The 16,509-nt window shown below is 38.2% G+C and overlaps 1 protein-coding gene across 2 annotated transcripts in view; it reads right to left on the minus strand.

Moving 5' to 3' along the window:
• The window catches only part of PTER (phosphotriesterase related), a 68,851-nt gene that overhangs the window by 15,253 nt on the left and 37,089 nt on the right, over positions 1 to 16,509 (minus strand). For both annotated transcript variants that reach the window (XM_047739401.1, XM_047739402.1), the window contains exon 3: positions 16,005 to 16,270. In XM_047739401.1, the coding sequence (XP_047595357.1) occupies positions 16,005 to 16,270 (266 nt within the window). The remainder of the gene's footprint in view (positions 1 to 16,004; positions 16,271 to 16,509) is intronic.

The raw sequence follows: 16,509 nt of genomic DNA on the forward strand, positions 1-16,509 counted from the left end.
TCTTATATTTTGGATACTAACACTTTATCAGATACCTCATTTGCAAATATCTTTTCCTATTCAGTAGGTTGTCTTTTAGTTTTGCTGGTTGTTTCCTTTGCTGTGCAGAAGCTTTTATTTTGATGTAGTCCCAGTGTTTTACTTTTGCCTTTATTTCCTCTGTCTCAGGAGACATATCTAGAAAGATATTGCTATGACCAATGTCAGAGAAATCACTGCTTGTGCTCTTTTCTAGGATTTTTATGGTTTCAGGTTTCACATTTAGGTCCTTGACCCATTTTGAGTTTATTTTTATGTATGGTGTAAGAAGGTGGCCCAGTTTCATTCTTTTGCATATAGCTGTCCAGTTTTCCCAACATCATTTGTTAGAGAGACTGTTTTTTTTTTCCCCCATTACATATTCTTTTGTCCTTTGTCAAAGATGAATTAACCAGATGATTGTGGATTCATTTCTGGGCTTTCTATTCTGTTCTATTGATCTATGTGTCTGTTTTTGTGCAGGTACCATACTGTTTTGATTACTACAGCTTTGTAATATAACATGAAATCTGGAATTCTGACACCTCCAGTTTTGTTTTTCTTTTTCAAGATTGCTTTGTCTATTTAGGATTTTGGGGGATTCCATACAAATTTTAGAATTGCTTATTCTGGTTCTGTGAAAAAAGCTGTTGGTATTATGATAGGGATTGCATTAAATTTGTAGATTGCTTTGGGTAATATGAACATTTTAACAATATTCGCTCTTCCAATCCATGATCATGGAATACCTTTCCATTTGTGTCATCTTCATTTTCTTTCATCAGTGTTTTATAGTTTTCAGAGTACAGGTCTTTCACTTCTTTGGCTAAGTTTATTCCTAGGTATTTTTATTGTTTTTTGGTGCACTTATAAATGGATTATTTTTTTAATATCTCTTTCTGCTGCTTCATTATTAGTGTATAGAAATGCTATGGATTTCTGTATATTATTTTTGTATCCTGCAACCTTACTGAATTCATTTATCAGCTCTAATAGTTCTTTGATGAAGTCTTTAGTGTTTTCCAGATAAAGTATCATGTCATTTGCAAATAGTGATGGTTTTACTTCTTCATTACCAATTTGGATGCCTTTTATTTCTTTTTGTTGTCTGATTGCTGTGGCTAGGGCTTCCAATGCTATATCGAATAAAAGTGGTGAGAGTAGACATCCTCGCCTTATTCCTGACCTTAAGGAAAAAGCATTCAGTTTTTCCCCAGTGAGTATGATGCTAGCTGTGGGGTTTTCATACATGGCCTTTATTTTGTTGAGGTATGTTCTCTCTAACCCTACTTTGTTGAGGGTTTTTTTATCATGAATGGATGTTGTACTTTGTTAAATGCTTTTCCTGCATTTCATGTAGTTTTTGTCCTTTTTCTTATTGATGTGATACATCAAATTAATTGATTTGGGAATACTGAATCACCTTTGCATCCCAGGAATAAATTCCATGTGATTGTGGTGAATGTTTTTTTAATATATTGTTGGGTTCAGTTTCCTACTACTTTTGCTGAGGTTTTTTGCATTTATGTTCATGAGAGATATTATCCTGTGGTTCTCCTTTTTTGTGGTATCTTTATCTCATGTATGGGTAACACTGGCCTCATAGAATGAATTTGGAAGTTTTCCTTCCTCTTCTATTTTTTGGGGGGAATAGTTTGAGAAAAATAGGTATTAGCTGAAGTGTTTGGTAGAATTAATCTGGGAGGCCATCCAGACCTGGACTTCTGTTTGTTGATAATTTTTTGATTAATGATACAATTTCATTGCTGGTAATTTGTCTGTTAAAGTTTTCTATCTTTTCCTGTTTGAGTTTTGGTAGTTATATGTTTCTAGGTTTTCCAATTTATTGACATATAATTTTTCATAATATTCTCTTACATTCATTTTATTTCTGTAGTGTTGGTTGTGATATTGCCTCTGTCATTATTGATTTTATATGAATCCTCCCCCCCCTTTTTTTGTGTGATGGGTCCACTAGAGGTTTATCAATTTTGTTGATCTTTGCAAAGAACCAGTTCCTGGTTTCATTAATCTGTTCTATTGCTTTTTTACTTTCAATGTCATTTATTTATGCTCTAATCTTTATTATTTCCTTCCTTCTGCTGGTTTTGAGTCTTGTTTGTACTTCTTTTTCTAGCTTCTTAAGGTGTAAGTTTAGGTTGCTTAATTGAGATTTTTCTTGCTCTTTGAGTTGATGTATTGCCACATACTCTCCTCTTAGAACCACTTTTGCTGCATCCCAAAGACTGTTGTGCTTTCATTTTCATTTCCATGTAATTTTTGATTCATTTGATTTCTTAGTTGACACATGTGTTGTTTAGTAACACGTTATTTAACCTCCATGTATTTGTGTTCTTTCCAGATATTTTCTTGCGGTTGACCTAGTTTCATAACATTGTGGTCACAAAAGATGCATGGTATGACTTCACATTTTTGAATTTGTGGAGACTTGTTTTGTGGCCTCTGTGATCTCTTCTGGAGAATGTTCCATGTGCACTTGAAAAGAATGTATCTTCTGCTGTTTTGGGATGGAATGTTCTGACTATATCTGTTAGATGCCTCTGGTCCAGTGTGTCATTCAAAGCCATTGTTTCCTTGCCAATTTTCTATTTGTATGATCTGCCCATTGACGTAAAGTGGGATGCTAAAGTCCTTTACTATTATTGTGTAACTATTGATTATTTCCTTTATGTTAATAAAAGCTTTATGCATTTGCTTGCTTCCATGTTCGATGCATGAGTATTTACAATTGTTATATTTTCTTATAGGATTGTCCCCTTTATTATTATATAGTGCTTTTCTTTGTATCTTGTTACAGCCTTTGTTTTAAAGTCCATTTTGTCCAATATAAGTATTGCTATGCCAGCTTTCTTTTGACATCCATTTCTATGATGTTTCTCCATCCCCTCACTTTCAATCTGCAGGTGACTTTAGGTCTATAAGTCTCTTGTAGGCAGCATATAAATGGGTCTTGGTTTTTCATCCATTGTCTTTTGGAGCATTTAGATAATTTATATTCAAAGTGATTATTGATAGATGTGTATTTATTTCCATTTTGTTACTTGTTTTGTGGCTGTTTCTACAGATTTTCTCTGATCCTTTCTTCTCTTGCTCTCTTAGGGTTGGCTGGCTTCCTTTAGTGATATACTTGGATTCCTTTCTCTTTCTCTTTGCATATCTATTATAGGTTTGTTTGTTTTTTTTGTTTTTTTTTTTTACTTGTGGTTACTCTTAGGTTTGTATGTAACATCTTCTGCATATAGCAGTCTATATTAAGTTGATGGTTGCTTAAGTTTGAACCCATTTTTTGCTCCTCTCCCTCCTACCCCACATTTTGGTTATATGGTATCATATTTTACATCCTTTTATTTTGTGAATCCCTTGACTCATTTTTACAGATATACTTACTTTTACTGCTTTTATGTTCCCTACTTTTCTTACTCTTATTTATAGTCTTTCTTTTCCACTCAAAAAGTCCTTTATGTTTCTTGTAAGGCTGGTTTAGTGGTCATGAACTCCTTACCTTTTGCTTGTCTGAGAAACTCTTTATTTCTCCTTCTATTCTGAATGATAGCCTTGCTGGATAGAATATTCTTGGCTGCAGACTTTTTCCTGTCAGCACTTTGAATAGATCATGCCACTCCTTTCTGGCTTACAAAGTTTCTGTTGAAAAATCTGCTCGTAGCCTTATGGGGTTTCCCTTGTATGTAACTGTCTTCTTTTGCTGCTTTTTATAAAAAAAAAAAAATATATATATATATATATATATATATATATATATATATATATATATAAATTTATTTCAGGGAGGGGGGAAGAGCAGAGGAAGAGGGAGGGAGAGAATCTCAAGCAGACTCCTCCCCACTGAGCCCAGAGCTTGACATGGGACTCAATCCCAGGACCCTGAGATCATGACCAGAGCTGAAATTAAGAGTTGGAACCTCAACTGACTGAGCCATCCAAGTGCCCTCTTTTGCTGCTTTTAATATATATATATTTTTTAATCAGTACTTTTTACCATTTTTACCAGGTGTCTTGGCATGGACCTCTGAGAAGATCCACTGAAGCCTAGGTGAGTGGGGCTTGGTGTAAACAAGTCAGTTAGTAGATGGTGGTACCCTGCTGGTTCCCACAGGTAGCTGTGTGTTTATGCTGAGGGGCAAGGGAGGGAGAGGACATCTGACAGCTCTTTTGTTCCTGAAGGGGTCTTCCAATGATCCCTGCCCCTCCACACATGCTCTGAGATGAGTAAATAGCTTTCCCTCCCATATACTCCAGGCACTTTTCAAACTGCTGCTTCTAGGCTGTGTCAGCATGGACTCTTTGTTGTGCTGTCTCTTTAAAGGCAGGCATTCAGCTTCCTATTCCCCTCTCGGCTCTCCCAGAACTGAGCCCCCCAAGTTTCAAGTCCCTCTGGTTAAGTTCTGGTAAGAACTCACAAAATTTGGATCTCTTGCCTTCAAAGCCAAATGTCCTGGAGATTTGTCTTCCCTGTGCAGGCTCCCCCAAGTATTAGTCTATTTCTCTCTCCTCTCCTCACCCAGGGCTGCCCCATCCCCCAAGGACAGCCATCCCATTTCACTCCACACTGTGTCTCTACCCTTTGTGCCCTCTTTGATGTGGCTTCTTCTCGGCTTTCAGTGGTGGAGTTTGTTCCAGTAGTCTTCCAGACATCTTCTGGGTTATTCACACTGATGAGTTACTGCGTTGTATTTGTGGGACAAGGCGAGTTAGAGTCCTCTTACTCTGTCATCTTCCCAGTCTCGCCCTGAAGAAGGTAAGTTCTTAATGTGCAGTCTAAACATTGCGATGGATAGAAAGTATAACTTGTTATTTCAATGAAATATTGCCCAGAAACTTTAGTTTCACACAAAGTCAGACCTGCAGTTAGAACGGTGCAGTCACGTGAACATGCTCGTTAACTCCATATATGTAAGCATTTAAAAAAAATTTTTTAATTTTTTTATAAACATATAATGTATTTTTAGCCCCAAGGGTACAGGTCTGTGAATCGCCAGGTTTACACACTTCACAGCACTCACCACAGCACACCCCCCGTCAATGTCCATAACCCCACCACCCTCTCCCGACCCCCATCTCCCCAGCAACCCTCAGTTTGTTCTGCAAGATTAAGAGTTTCTCTTATGGTTTTTCCCCCTCCCGATCCCATCTTGTTTCATTTATTCTTTTCCTACCCCCCAAACCCCCCAGGTTGCCTCTCCACTTCCTCATATCAGGGAGATCATATGAAAGTTGTCTTTCTCCGATTGACTTATGTATATGTAAGCATTTTAAAGCTTCATTTATCTTTTGGTATTAAGACATTGCTTTTATGGGACAGTCTTTCCAACATGAGAAAACCATTGGGAATGAAAAGCAATAGAAATATAATTCACGTTGCTCTGTATTAATTTTATTCCCCATTATCTACAGTTGAACAAGGATCTTCCTCCTACTTTATTCACTTCCCTGACTGCATGAGTCCCCACCTTACAGAGATTATTTAATGACATCATAGAAGGAATGATGTCACACTTTCAATATTATGACTTAAGTGTCGGCTTACGCAAAAGGAACAGATGGCTGCAAGAGAGAAATACCCTTGTTTAAATTAGACTAAAACCAGAAGTTGGCTCTGAATTGTGAAGCGTAATTAAAACTTTATTTTAAAATACATTTCACAGTTTATATACCCTAGGAAGAGCTTTTTACCATATGAACTTTCCAGCTGCCACATAGCACAAAAGAGCTTGCGTTTTTCATATAAGGCGGTACACAGTTCAGGGAATGATGGTATTGAGAAGAGTGAAGATAAATCTCATAGACATAGCAATCCTATTTGTTAAAATGTCACATTCCATGGGAATGGTGTCAGACTCATGAAAAATTTCTTCAGAAAAAAAAAATTGCTGGTAGAAGGTTTGGGTGGGTATAATGCACTGACCAGTGCCTTCTTTGGGCCCCTGTATGGGCTGGTCTGCCCATATGTTTGCTAAAGTGTAGCGTACAATCTGGGATACTCCACAAATATCAATTACCAGCATACCTTAATTATATTTTATTTGGGATTATTTCTGTATTTTAAGATGTTCTGCTGCCTTTTAGTCTGTCACACATTTGTCTGGACTTTTAAAAAGAATTATTAATATACAGGTCCTGCAATGAAAGGAAATCCATGATAAACAATAATGGGGGGAATCCACATAACGACTTTAGGGGTTAGGAGTAATTTTTCTTAAACCCTTTTGACAGATGAGCAAAGGACTGGAAAGGCTTAAGTGACTTGTTCAAGATCACACAAAAGTGCTGGTGTCGTTACCAGAAATTAAGCCACATGATTCCAGCACCCCATTTCTACATCATCCCATGTGTGTGTAGAACACACTTAGAAGGAAGGCACATTGCACGGATGAAGGAATAGCTACAGCCAATATCATCACACAATTTTAACCTCAAATGTATTCAGAGTTTGTGTTTCTATGTCAGTGAGTACTCTCCAGAAACCAACGTAGATCTTTATATAAAATTTGGCCACAGTGTGACAAGTTATAGACAAGCGGCCATAATGACATGTTTAAAAGCATCTAGGCTCTTTTTTTTTACCCCCTAGTTTTTCTTTTCTGTCATCTGCCATAGCGAGAGCAGAAGAAATGTCAGTGGACATTAGTAAATTTTGAAAAGGGGAGTGTTCTTATTACCTATTTTCTTTTAAAGACTCTCACTTGCTTACCAGACCTCTCTCTACTTTGTTGCCTGAACTGATTTCTTTAGTTTTTCACTCCATGGTAGGATCTGAGCCAATATGACTAAATAGGTTGTCTTTACTATAAATAATGTGCACAATGTATATACTCTACAATGTGTACTCATGCCTCTCAGACATACTCTCCTTATGCACATAATGCATGCATATGCATAATGCTAATAATAAACTGTTAAGAACTACGGCACTGTACACACAGGATTCGAGATGTTCTAAACCATTTCACGTGCATGACATACCAATTGTTCGTTCTTTAAAATCCTACCATCCTACTTAAGGATATAAAGATGTTCAGAACCATTTACATTTGCCAGATATTTCCCTGGAATTGATTTTGAGTGATCCCATGTAAATTCACTAGTATTTATAGGAATTAAAAACATGCAGTTCCGAGGATACCATATAATAATTTTTTTGTGGCTTTTCAAAGACAACTGTAAAGTTAAAAGTCACCACAATTATAATCCAATTATCAGTTTGAAGGCAGAGAATGTGTCATGTTCCCTGCTCTATCCCAGTGTCTGGTACATGAGGCACTTGATAAATATTTGTTGAATGAATAAATAAATGAATCAATGAAGTAATACTCTACCCTCTTCCTTCATCTAATTGAAAGCATGAAAAAAAATGTATCAAAATTGTATCCTTTAAAGAGTTAGGTGAATTTGGCGTGAACAATCAGAGGTACAGAGAATAAAATGGCTTATTAGCCCATTCCTTATGCTCTCACTTCTCTTTCAAAACCCTTGGGTCAACTACTTCTACCCTCCACCGGGAGCAATTTTCCAAGAGAGAGGTGGGCTATATTCCTGCGCCTAACTATTATTGTGCCTCTCATCAAACTCTAGGCCCTAGATTTCCATCAAAGCCCTGTGCTTCGTTAGATAGATAACCAAGTAGAAAAAAGATGGAGACATAGCACCTGTCTTTTGCCCTCCCAGAGACTCAAAACTTAATCAGGAAATAGTTAGTACCCCAATGCTTTCCAGCCCTGTCCTTTTACCCAGCTTTCACTGGTAATGAAAAAATCTTATTGTCACAAAAATACCTACAGCTACCCTATTGTACACGATGGATAAAATATCCTTGGAGGTGAACTGCGAAAAGACCATCCATGGGCTATCTTCTTGAATCCCACACACCCTGTATTAGACCAGGGCAGAGACTGTGCTGGGATTCTATGCTCACTGGAAAGGTAGGTAGAGTTTTAACAGGTAGTATAATTATAATAAAAAGGGCATAAAGCCTTTGTAGATTAACAACCCAAACAGGGACACCTAAGGGCTGGTGTTATTTTGCAATAACTGTTGACTTTGGGTGGTTGTAACTGTGAAGGGCAGCCCCCTGCCCTGTTCCCTAGGGCTAAATTCACAGCCGTCCACAGGCACGTCCACAGGCCCGTATTTCTTGAAGAGAACAGATGGTGAGGGGAGGGCCTAGACACAGAAGCAGATTTATCTTGTCAAAGTTGCTATCTCTAGGTAAACGACCTTAAGCAGGTCATACATGGTCACATGACAACAGTGTGGTTCAGAGGTGTCCTGAGGTGTCCGCCATTCATTAACTCTTCCTTCTCAGCCTCCCAACTGCTCCTTTTGGATCAGTAGTGGCAATTTTGCTGTTGCTGCTGTTGGGGGTGTGTATGTGTATGTGCGTGCATGTGTCTACATGTATTTAAAGAGAGAATGCCTTATGCATGAATGCTAGTGAAGATTTATCTACCTTCAAAATATTTCACTGCTTTAACGTGACTGTGGACATCCTGGAGTATTTTATTTTGTGTTCTCAAATGATAGAAGTCCTACTTTGAAGGGGATAAAAGCACCCTTCTGATAGGTAGTCAAATCTGAGCGTCGGTCCTGGTGAAAGCCCTGGAAAAGCAGTTGTGGGGCAAAGCCAGTGTCTGGACCCGTCATCTCGTAATCACAACAACTCGGGGTTCAGAGCCTTCTCCTGGATGCCTGAAAAGGCATGGCAGGATGACTCTGTGTTTTGTTGGGTTGGCTTTTCCTGGAGGTCTTGTTCTCCAAATGGTCTACTTTTTATGTGCTGTCTGTGTATTTCCTTGCAGGAAATACATGCCCTTTTATGATTTGTCCCCATTATAAAAGCTGAAATCCTTGCCCTTTCAATACAGATCAGATTGTGTGTGCACCCTGGCAGACCTCAGGAGTCTGTGAAAGGCTGACCTAGTCACACTTCAGCCTGGCGACTGTCTTGCTGTGAACACCCACATTGAAAAGCCAAAGTTGCCAGCATCTGCCTTCCTGAGTATTATTATTATTATTATTTTACTTTATTCCATTTGTTTTTCCAAATGCACTACCTTTTTTTTTCCTGAAGCCATTTTTGCCCAGTCGCCTCTTCCCTGAAATGTTCCTACTTCTACATATTTATTTCTTCAGGCACTGGAGCCCCGCATTGTCCTTAATATAGGTATAGAATGGGTGGGCTGCTCTCAGAATGGTCTCAGGATTTCCCAGCATGCTCTGAATTTGTCTGATGTCAGGCCAACCTCTCAGTTCCATCCTGAGCCATTCTAGAGGGAGGCACTGGAAAGGCAACCCCTGAAAATCAGATAATGTAGCTTTGTTATTCAAAAGAAAATACACGTATGTGTATGATATATATGTTGTTTGGTTTTATGAGCTAGGATGTCCTACTGTACTTAGAGTTAAGATTTATTTCACCATTTCCAACAAAAGCTTCCTTTCTACTAAGAAGCATAATTTTCTAACTTACCTACATGTCTAACTCTAAAAAGAATCAGAAAGATTCTTTAAGGATCATCATGAGCCAGTTCAAGCAGTATGGTAGATGAAATATTCACGAAAAGCCTTTCCTACATAGTGCATGTAAAATATTGAAGAACATGAAAGGGGAAAAAATCATATTTTTAAATGCTTGGTTAGGCTGGTGGGGAAGTAAAGGACTTGCTCATGGTGCAGAAACAAGGGAACAGAGAAAGTGAGAGGTAAGGGAGACCTAGAGCGCCCATCTGCCTGGTGTGGGGTCAGTTAATGGGCCAAAGCGAGACAGAGCCCAGCCTGGATAATTAGGAGGTAAACTGCAGACACAGTCCCATCAGCACATAAAGGGATGTGACCTCACCCCACATAACACCCATGGGGGCAGAGGAGGAGGTAAAAATCTGGTCCACAGAGGGAGTCTTTGGAGATTATATGCCTTTCTTGGTCTTGTTTTCTGGTGAAAGGGAAGCAGACTGGGAAAAACCATCTCCAGTAAGAATCCACAGCTGCAAGCCTGCATTCACTGGGTTTAGGAGCCAAAATTCATAGACCTTGTGTGATTCTAAACCCCTCAGTGAAAAGTTTCAAGAGCCACAAAAAGGGGTTCCTGGGTGGCTCAGTTAGTTGAGCGTCTGACTCTGGTTTTGGCTCAGGTCATTATCTCAGGGTGTGAGATCAAGCCCCACACTGGGTTCTATAGTCTGCGTGGAGTCTGCTTCAGATTCTCTCTCCCTCTCCCTCCTGCTCACTCTCTCTCTCTCTCTAATAAAGAAATAAAAATCTTAAAAAAAAATAGAGTCACACAAAAATCCAAATACTGTATGATTCCACCTGTATGAGGTAGTTAGAGTCGTCAGATTCATAGAGGTGAACCGTAGAATGGTGGTTGCCTTGGCCAGTGTAGAGGAGGAGTGGGGAGTTGTTTAGTGAGTAGAGAGTTTCAGTTTGGCAAGATGAAGATTTCTGGAGTTTGGTTGCACAACAATATGGATGTATTTAACACTACTGAATTTTATACTTCAAAATGGATGTAAGATGGTAAATTTTATATTATGACCATTTTACCACAAAAAATAATTTTTTTTTTAAATTTTTAGAAATTGAGTTTAAAGTAGTCCCAGATTGGTAGTGCCCTCTAACTGCCTACAAGAAATGAATAACACAAGCCAACAAATGAACAGGGGAAAAAAATCCTTCAGCCTAGGACTCATAATCATTTCCAGGATCACAATAACATTTTTTTTAGTATGAGAAAGTAACTTCACATGAATGAGAACCCAAAGAACCAACAAACTATAAAATCAGGGGGAGAAAAACATTAGAAATTAGGGGCGCCTGGGTGCCTCAGTGGGTTAAGCCTCTGCCTTTGGCTCAGGTCATGGTCTCAGGGTCTTGGGATTGAGCCCCACATCGGGCTCTCTGCTCAGCAGGGAGCCTGCTTCCCCCTCTCTCTCTGCCTCCTGCTCTGCCTACTTGTGATCTCTGTCTGTCAAATAAATAAATAAATCTTTTTAAAAAGACATTAGAAATTAGATTTATCAATCACAAGGTAAATATTATATGTTTAATTTTTTTTTTTGAAGCTTGAATTGAAAACATACTGAAGGAAAAAAGAAATTATCAAAATTCACCAGTCAGGGGCACCTGGGTGGCTCAGTGGGTTAAAGCCTCTGCCTTCAGCTCAGGTCATGATCCCAGGGTTCTGGGATTGAGCCCCGCATCTGGCTCTCTGCTGAGCAGGGAGCCTGCTTCCTCCTCTCTCTCTCTGCCTGCCTCTCTGCCTACTTGTGATCTCTGTCTGTCAAATAAATAAATAAAATCTTAAAAAAAAATTCACCAAGGAGAATTAAAAAGTAAACTAATAGGTGCTCCTGGGTGGCTCAGTCGGTTAGGTGTCCGATTCTTGATTTCTGGTTGTGGGATTGAGCTCTGTGTCAGGCTCCATGCTCTGCGTGCAGGGCCTGCTTAAAGAATCTCTCTCTGCCCCATCCTCTCTCACTGATGCTAGCTCTTGCTTGCACTCTCTCTCTCTAAAAAAAAGAGATACTCCCACCCTCATCAAAAGTATATGCCCATGACTACAGAGCCTCTTGTCAGTTAGAGCTAGATTTTCCATAACACATTGCCAGTCTATGCCTCCTTCCCACAAAACCAAGTAGGTTTCAACACCTTAAATCTAAATATCCAAAATAAAGAATGGTAAAACCTTAAAAAAAAAAAAAAGTAAACCAATAGAGAGGTGTCTGAATGGTTCAGTCGGTTAAACATCTGACTCATGATTTAGGCTCAGGTCATGATCTCTTGGGTGCAGCAATGAAGCTCCATGAGGGGCTCTGTGCTCATGAGGGAGTCTGCTTGAGATTCTCTCCCTCTGCCCCTTCCCCCATGCATACTTGCTCTCCTCCAAAATAAATAAATAAATCTTTTAAAAAAGTAAACACATAGAATTTATAGAATTTTTTTAGAAGGACTATAGTTTTAAGTTTTTATGTTCTTAATATTATAAACCAAATTAATAGAGCAGGCAGCAGATTATTTTGCTGGAGAGAGAAGTAGTAAATAGGAAGATAGAACTTTCAGAAAATGGGTCCAATATGCAAAGGGATGGAAACATGAACGAGATGATAAAAGACCTGCAGGACAGGTAATCAGATCCTACGTATATCAAACTGGAGTTTACGATGAAAATAATCATGAAGATACAGATGAAGCACTATTTGAAGAGACAATCACTCAAGTTATCCAGAAACAAATGAAAAATACATCTTCATATCCAGGAATCCCAGGCATACACGATAAAAAATTCACACTGAGATAGATCATAGTGCAGAGAGAGACTCCCAGAGACAAAAATGTCAAAAACAGAAAGAAATGGCAGGTTACTTCCAAGGAAGCATAATTAGGGTCAGTGGATATGTCAGTTGAAAATGGGATATCTCAGAAAGTAGAATTGTCTATTTTAATTAATTATTATAAATTACCTATTCCATTTAATTATCTCTTATGAATAAAGGAATGAAGGCATTTTCAGATACATATATACTATTTATTACCAAAACAGATACATACTGAGGGAACTTCAAGTTGTGTACTTTAGGAAATTCAAGGATAAAGATCTGAGATGAAGACGGAATAGCGAGCAAAGAAAACAGCAAACAGAAAGCCTAATCTCAATATACACTGACCATTTAAATGTTTGATTATAATAAGATAATGTCTAATTACTGGGATTAAAAAAAAATTGACACCTATCCTGGAAAAAAAATAGTATGTAAGTTAGATGGTAAGTGATTGAAGTCAAAGGATTCTAAAGTCTGTATTACCAGGGAGGTTGGTAAAATATTTCTTATATTTAAAATTTGACACGTTAAATATCCATGTTACATTTTCTGTTATAACCATTGAGAGGATAGAAATAGCATAGATACCTTCCAAAGTATTAAAGTGCAGAAGGTGAAAAAAATCAATAAAAGAAATCAAGAAAGGATGACATTAACTATGACAAAAAGAAAAAGGCAGTGGGGGGCACCTGGATAGCTCAATTGGCTAAGTGTCCGACTCTTGGTTTTGACTCAGGTCATGATCTTGGGGTCCTGAGAGCGAACTCTGCTTTGAGCTCCACGCTCAGTGAGGTGTCAGCTTGAGATTCTCTGCTTCTGCCCCTCCCCCACTCATACACTCATGTGTGCGTGCTCTCTCTTTCTCAAATAAATAAATAAATAAAATCTTAAGGAAAAAAAGAAAAAGTGGAACAAACATTTTAGTAAACGTAGTCAATGTAAAAAAAAAACCTGAAGTGTTCACATAGGAGAAGAGACTAGATAAAACTCAAAACCCAGCCACATGCTAGGTGTGTGTAAAATGTATCTAATTTATAAAACTAACAAAGAGAGATCAGGATAGTCACATTAATATCAGATAAAGAAGCCTTAAAAACGAAAAGCATTACTCAAATTACTAGAGATAAAGCAGTTCAATATATGTTGAAATCAGTTTCAATTTGCCAGGAAAGTGAAACAACTTTATATGCACATGAAGGCATAGCTTCAAATTTATATATATATATATATATATATATATATATACATATATATATATATATATAAAAAACCTGATATATGTACAATGAGAAATTTAAAAATCCACCATAATAGATTTTTACATACTTCTTTTTTTTTGTAACCAATAGATTGAGCAGTCACAAAGTCAGTAGGAAGACAGAATATTTGAACATGGTTACTAACTGTAGTCTAACAGACCTCTGGAGTACCTAATAACAACAGAATACAATGTTTTCAAAAACCCGCGAAATATTTATAAAATTTAAAAATGTATACTATCTTACTCATTTTCATGCCATACTTCACACTGTTTAAAAGATAGTAAAAAATCATCCTTCTAGATTAAAGACGCTACATATGTTAAAAATCATACAAGGTAACATTATCAAATACATTATTTTAAATTCATATGAACTTACCCTAGATCTTACAGCAAATGGTTGAGTCAAGATGTAAAGGCAGGAGTCTCTGGGTCCAAAGATTCTATTCTTCATATTAGGATACATTACCTCTAAGATGGGGATCTAGAACCATCCTCTTCTTTATCAGTACAACCAGAAGATATTCAAAACAGCCATGTATTGATCTTGATACCAATCCAGTTGCCAGAAAATTGCCTTTACCTTGATGTTCTGTCAGTCCATTAATATCACCCCCTCCATTCTGCCACAATTGTAACTTTTAATTTCTTTTCAGCACAGGATTTTATAACATTTCTATTAAGTAGAAGCATATTATCAGTGCACGCTGTAGAACTATTAGTTTATCAAAGAGCAGAATGCCAGGTGTGACGGTGAGGGGCCACCAGTCTGTTAATATGGCTTTACTCCAATAGGCAAGATATTAGTAATTGTAATGTGTTATTAGTCTCATTTGTCCTGTGTTAATTTCTTTTTTTTTTTTAATTTTATTTATTTATTTGACAGAGATCACAAGTAGGCAGAGAGGCAGGCAGAGAGAGAGAGAGAGGCAGGCTCCCTGCTGAGCAGTGAGCCCGATGCGGGCCTCGATCGCAGGACCCCGAGATCATGACCCGAGCTGAAGGCAGAGGCTTTAACCCACTGAGCCACCCAGGCACCTCTGTCCTGTGTTAATTTCTTAACCAATTTCATCTAAAGGCTAATGCCTGGCCTTTGTAATACTGTTAGGTTTCTTCAAGAAACAAACTGCAGCCAACATCTGATCAAACAAGATAGTCACTTATTTTGTGGACCCCTACATATCTAATATAATGAGTTGGGGGGGTTGAGTGGTGGGCTCCAAAAAGATATGTTCATGTTTTAACCCTCTGAACCTCTGAAAGTGATCCTGTTTGGGAAAAGAGTCTTTGCAGTTGTGATGAAGTTAGGGATCTCAAAGGAGATCATTTTGGTTTATCTGGGTAGACACGAAATCTGAAGATATGTCCTTCTAAGAAACAAAAGAGAAGAAGACACAAATCGACAGGAGGGGACCATGTAAAGAAAGAGGCAGAAATTAAAGTTATGTAGCCACAAGCCAAGGAATGTTTGGAACAATCAGACAATGAAAGAAGGAAGGTAGGATTTTAACCTAAAGCCTTTGGAGGAAGTGCAGCTCTGGCCTCCAGAGCTGTGAATAAGAAATCTCTTGTTTTAAGTCACGCAGTTTCTTATATTTTGTTATAGTTGCCATGGGAAACCAAGAATACTACCAAATAATATACCCATTACTATTATGTTTTGTTTTGTTTTGTTTCTAAGATTTATTTATTTGAGAGAGAGAGAGTGGAGGGGAGGAGCAGAGGGAGAGGGAGAGAGAATCTGAAGCAGACTTCGGGCTCACCGTGGAGCCTGGAGCCCCATGCACAGCTCAGTCGCACAACTCTGAGATCATGACCTGAGCCAAAATCAAGAGTAGGATGCTTAACTGACTGAGCCACCCAGGCTTATGCCCCAGTATTATGTTTTATAATTGCATTTTCCCAAATTCGGATGACTCAAACCACTAGTCACAACAGCACATTTGAATCTTTACATTTGTGGTTTTCTTCTCAGGGTGAAACCATTCACTTTCCCTTCCCTTTATATTTGCAGATAAATTTATCACTTTAACTACTGACAAATACTGAGCAAGTAGACTTGGCAGCTACTGTGGTATCAAAACTTGAGGCAAAGAAGTAAAGTACACAGGGACAGTTCCTATGAAGGTTATGAAAGATTAAGTAAATGAAAAGAAATGATTTACACAAAATACCTAGAACACCAACAGCCCAGAGTCAGGACACAGAGCTGGCAGCATTGACTTTTACTAATGTCTACTGTAAGATACTCTCATCCAGGTGGTTAGTGGTTTTCTGTAGGTGATTAGTATTCCACTAATCTGATGATATTATTTATTTGGCCACCCATTATCATCTGGTGACTTGGACTCATTTGGAGAGAGTCTGCTTACCTATCGATGTGAGACATAACCGTTTTGGAGATGTCTACACCGGCTTCTTGCAATACTCGGATAATCTGAAATGGTGCACTTGGATTCCTTCCAGGATGAATAATAACAGGACAGCCTAGCTGAGCCTGAGCATGAGCTGTTGCTTGAAGAACCTTCCTTTCGCTCTCAGCCAGAGGCCAGGAGCAGCCAATTTCTCCAATGACGCCACACTTGATACTAGTTCCATCAGCTCCATGGAGAATTTCATTAACGAGGACATCAGTAAGCTAAGGAAGAGCAGGAAAGAAAATATTTTAGAGACTATGGAATTGATCAACCCAGAGTCACCACAGTAGGTGAATGGATTTATTCATTTGGTCATTCATTCTTTTAAAAATGTATCTGCTGTCCATTAAATTAATATGGGTCCATGAGAAAGGCCAAATCTCAAGTTCAGCAAGTTATTCTAAATCAAAGATTCAATATTATCTTACTGTGATTATTTGATGAGAAATCTGTGGCTTTA

The sequence above is a fragment of the Lutra lutra genome, chromosome 8 (genome assembly GCF_902655055.1).
Source record: "Lutra lutra chromosome 8, mLutLut1.2, whole genome shotgun sequence".
In the NCBI taxonomy this organism is placed as follows: domain Eukaryota; kingdom Metazoa; phylum Chordata; class Mammalia; order Carnivora; family Mustelidae; genus Lutra; species Lutra lutra.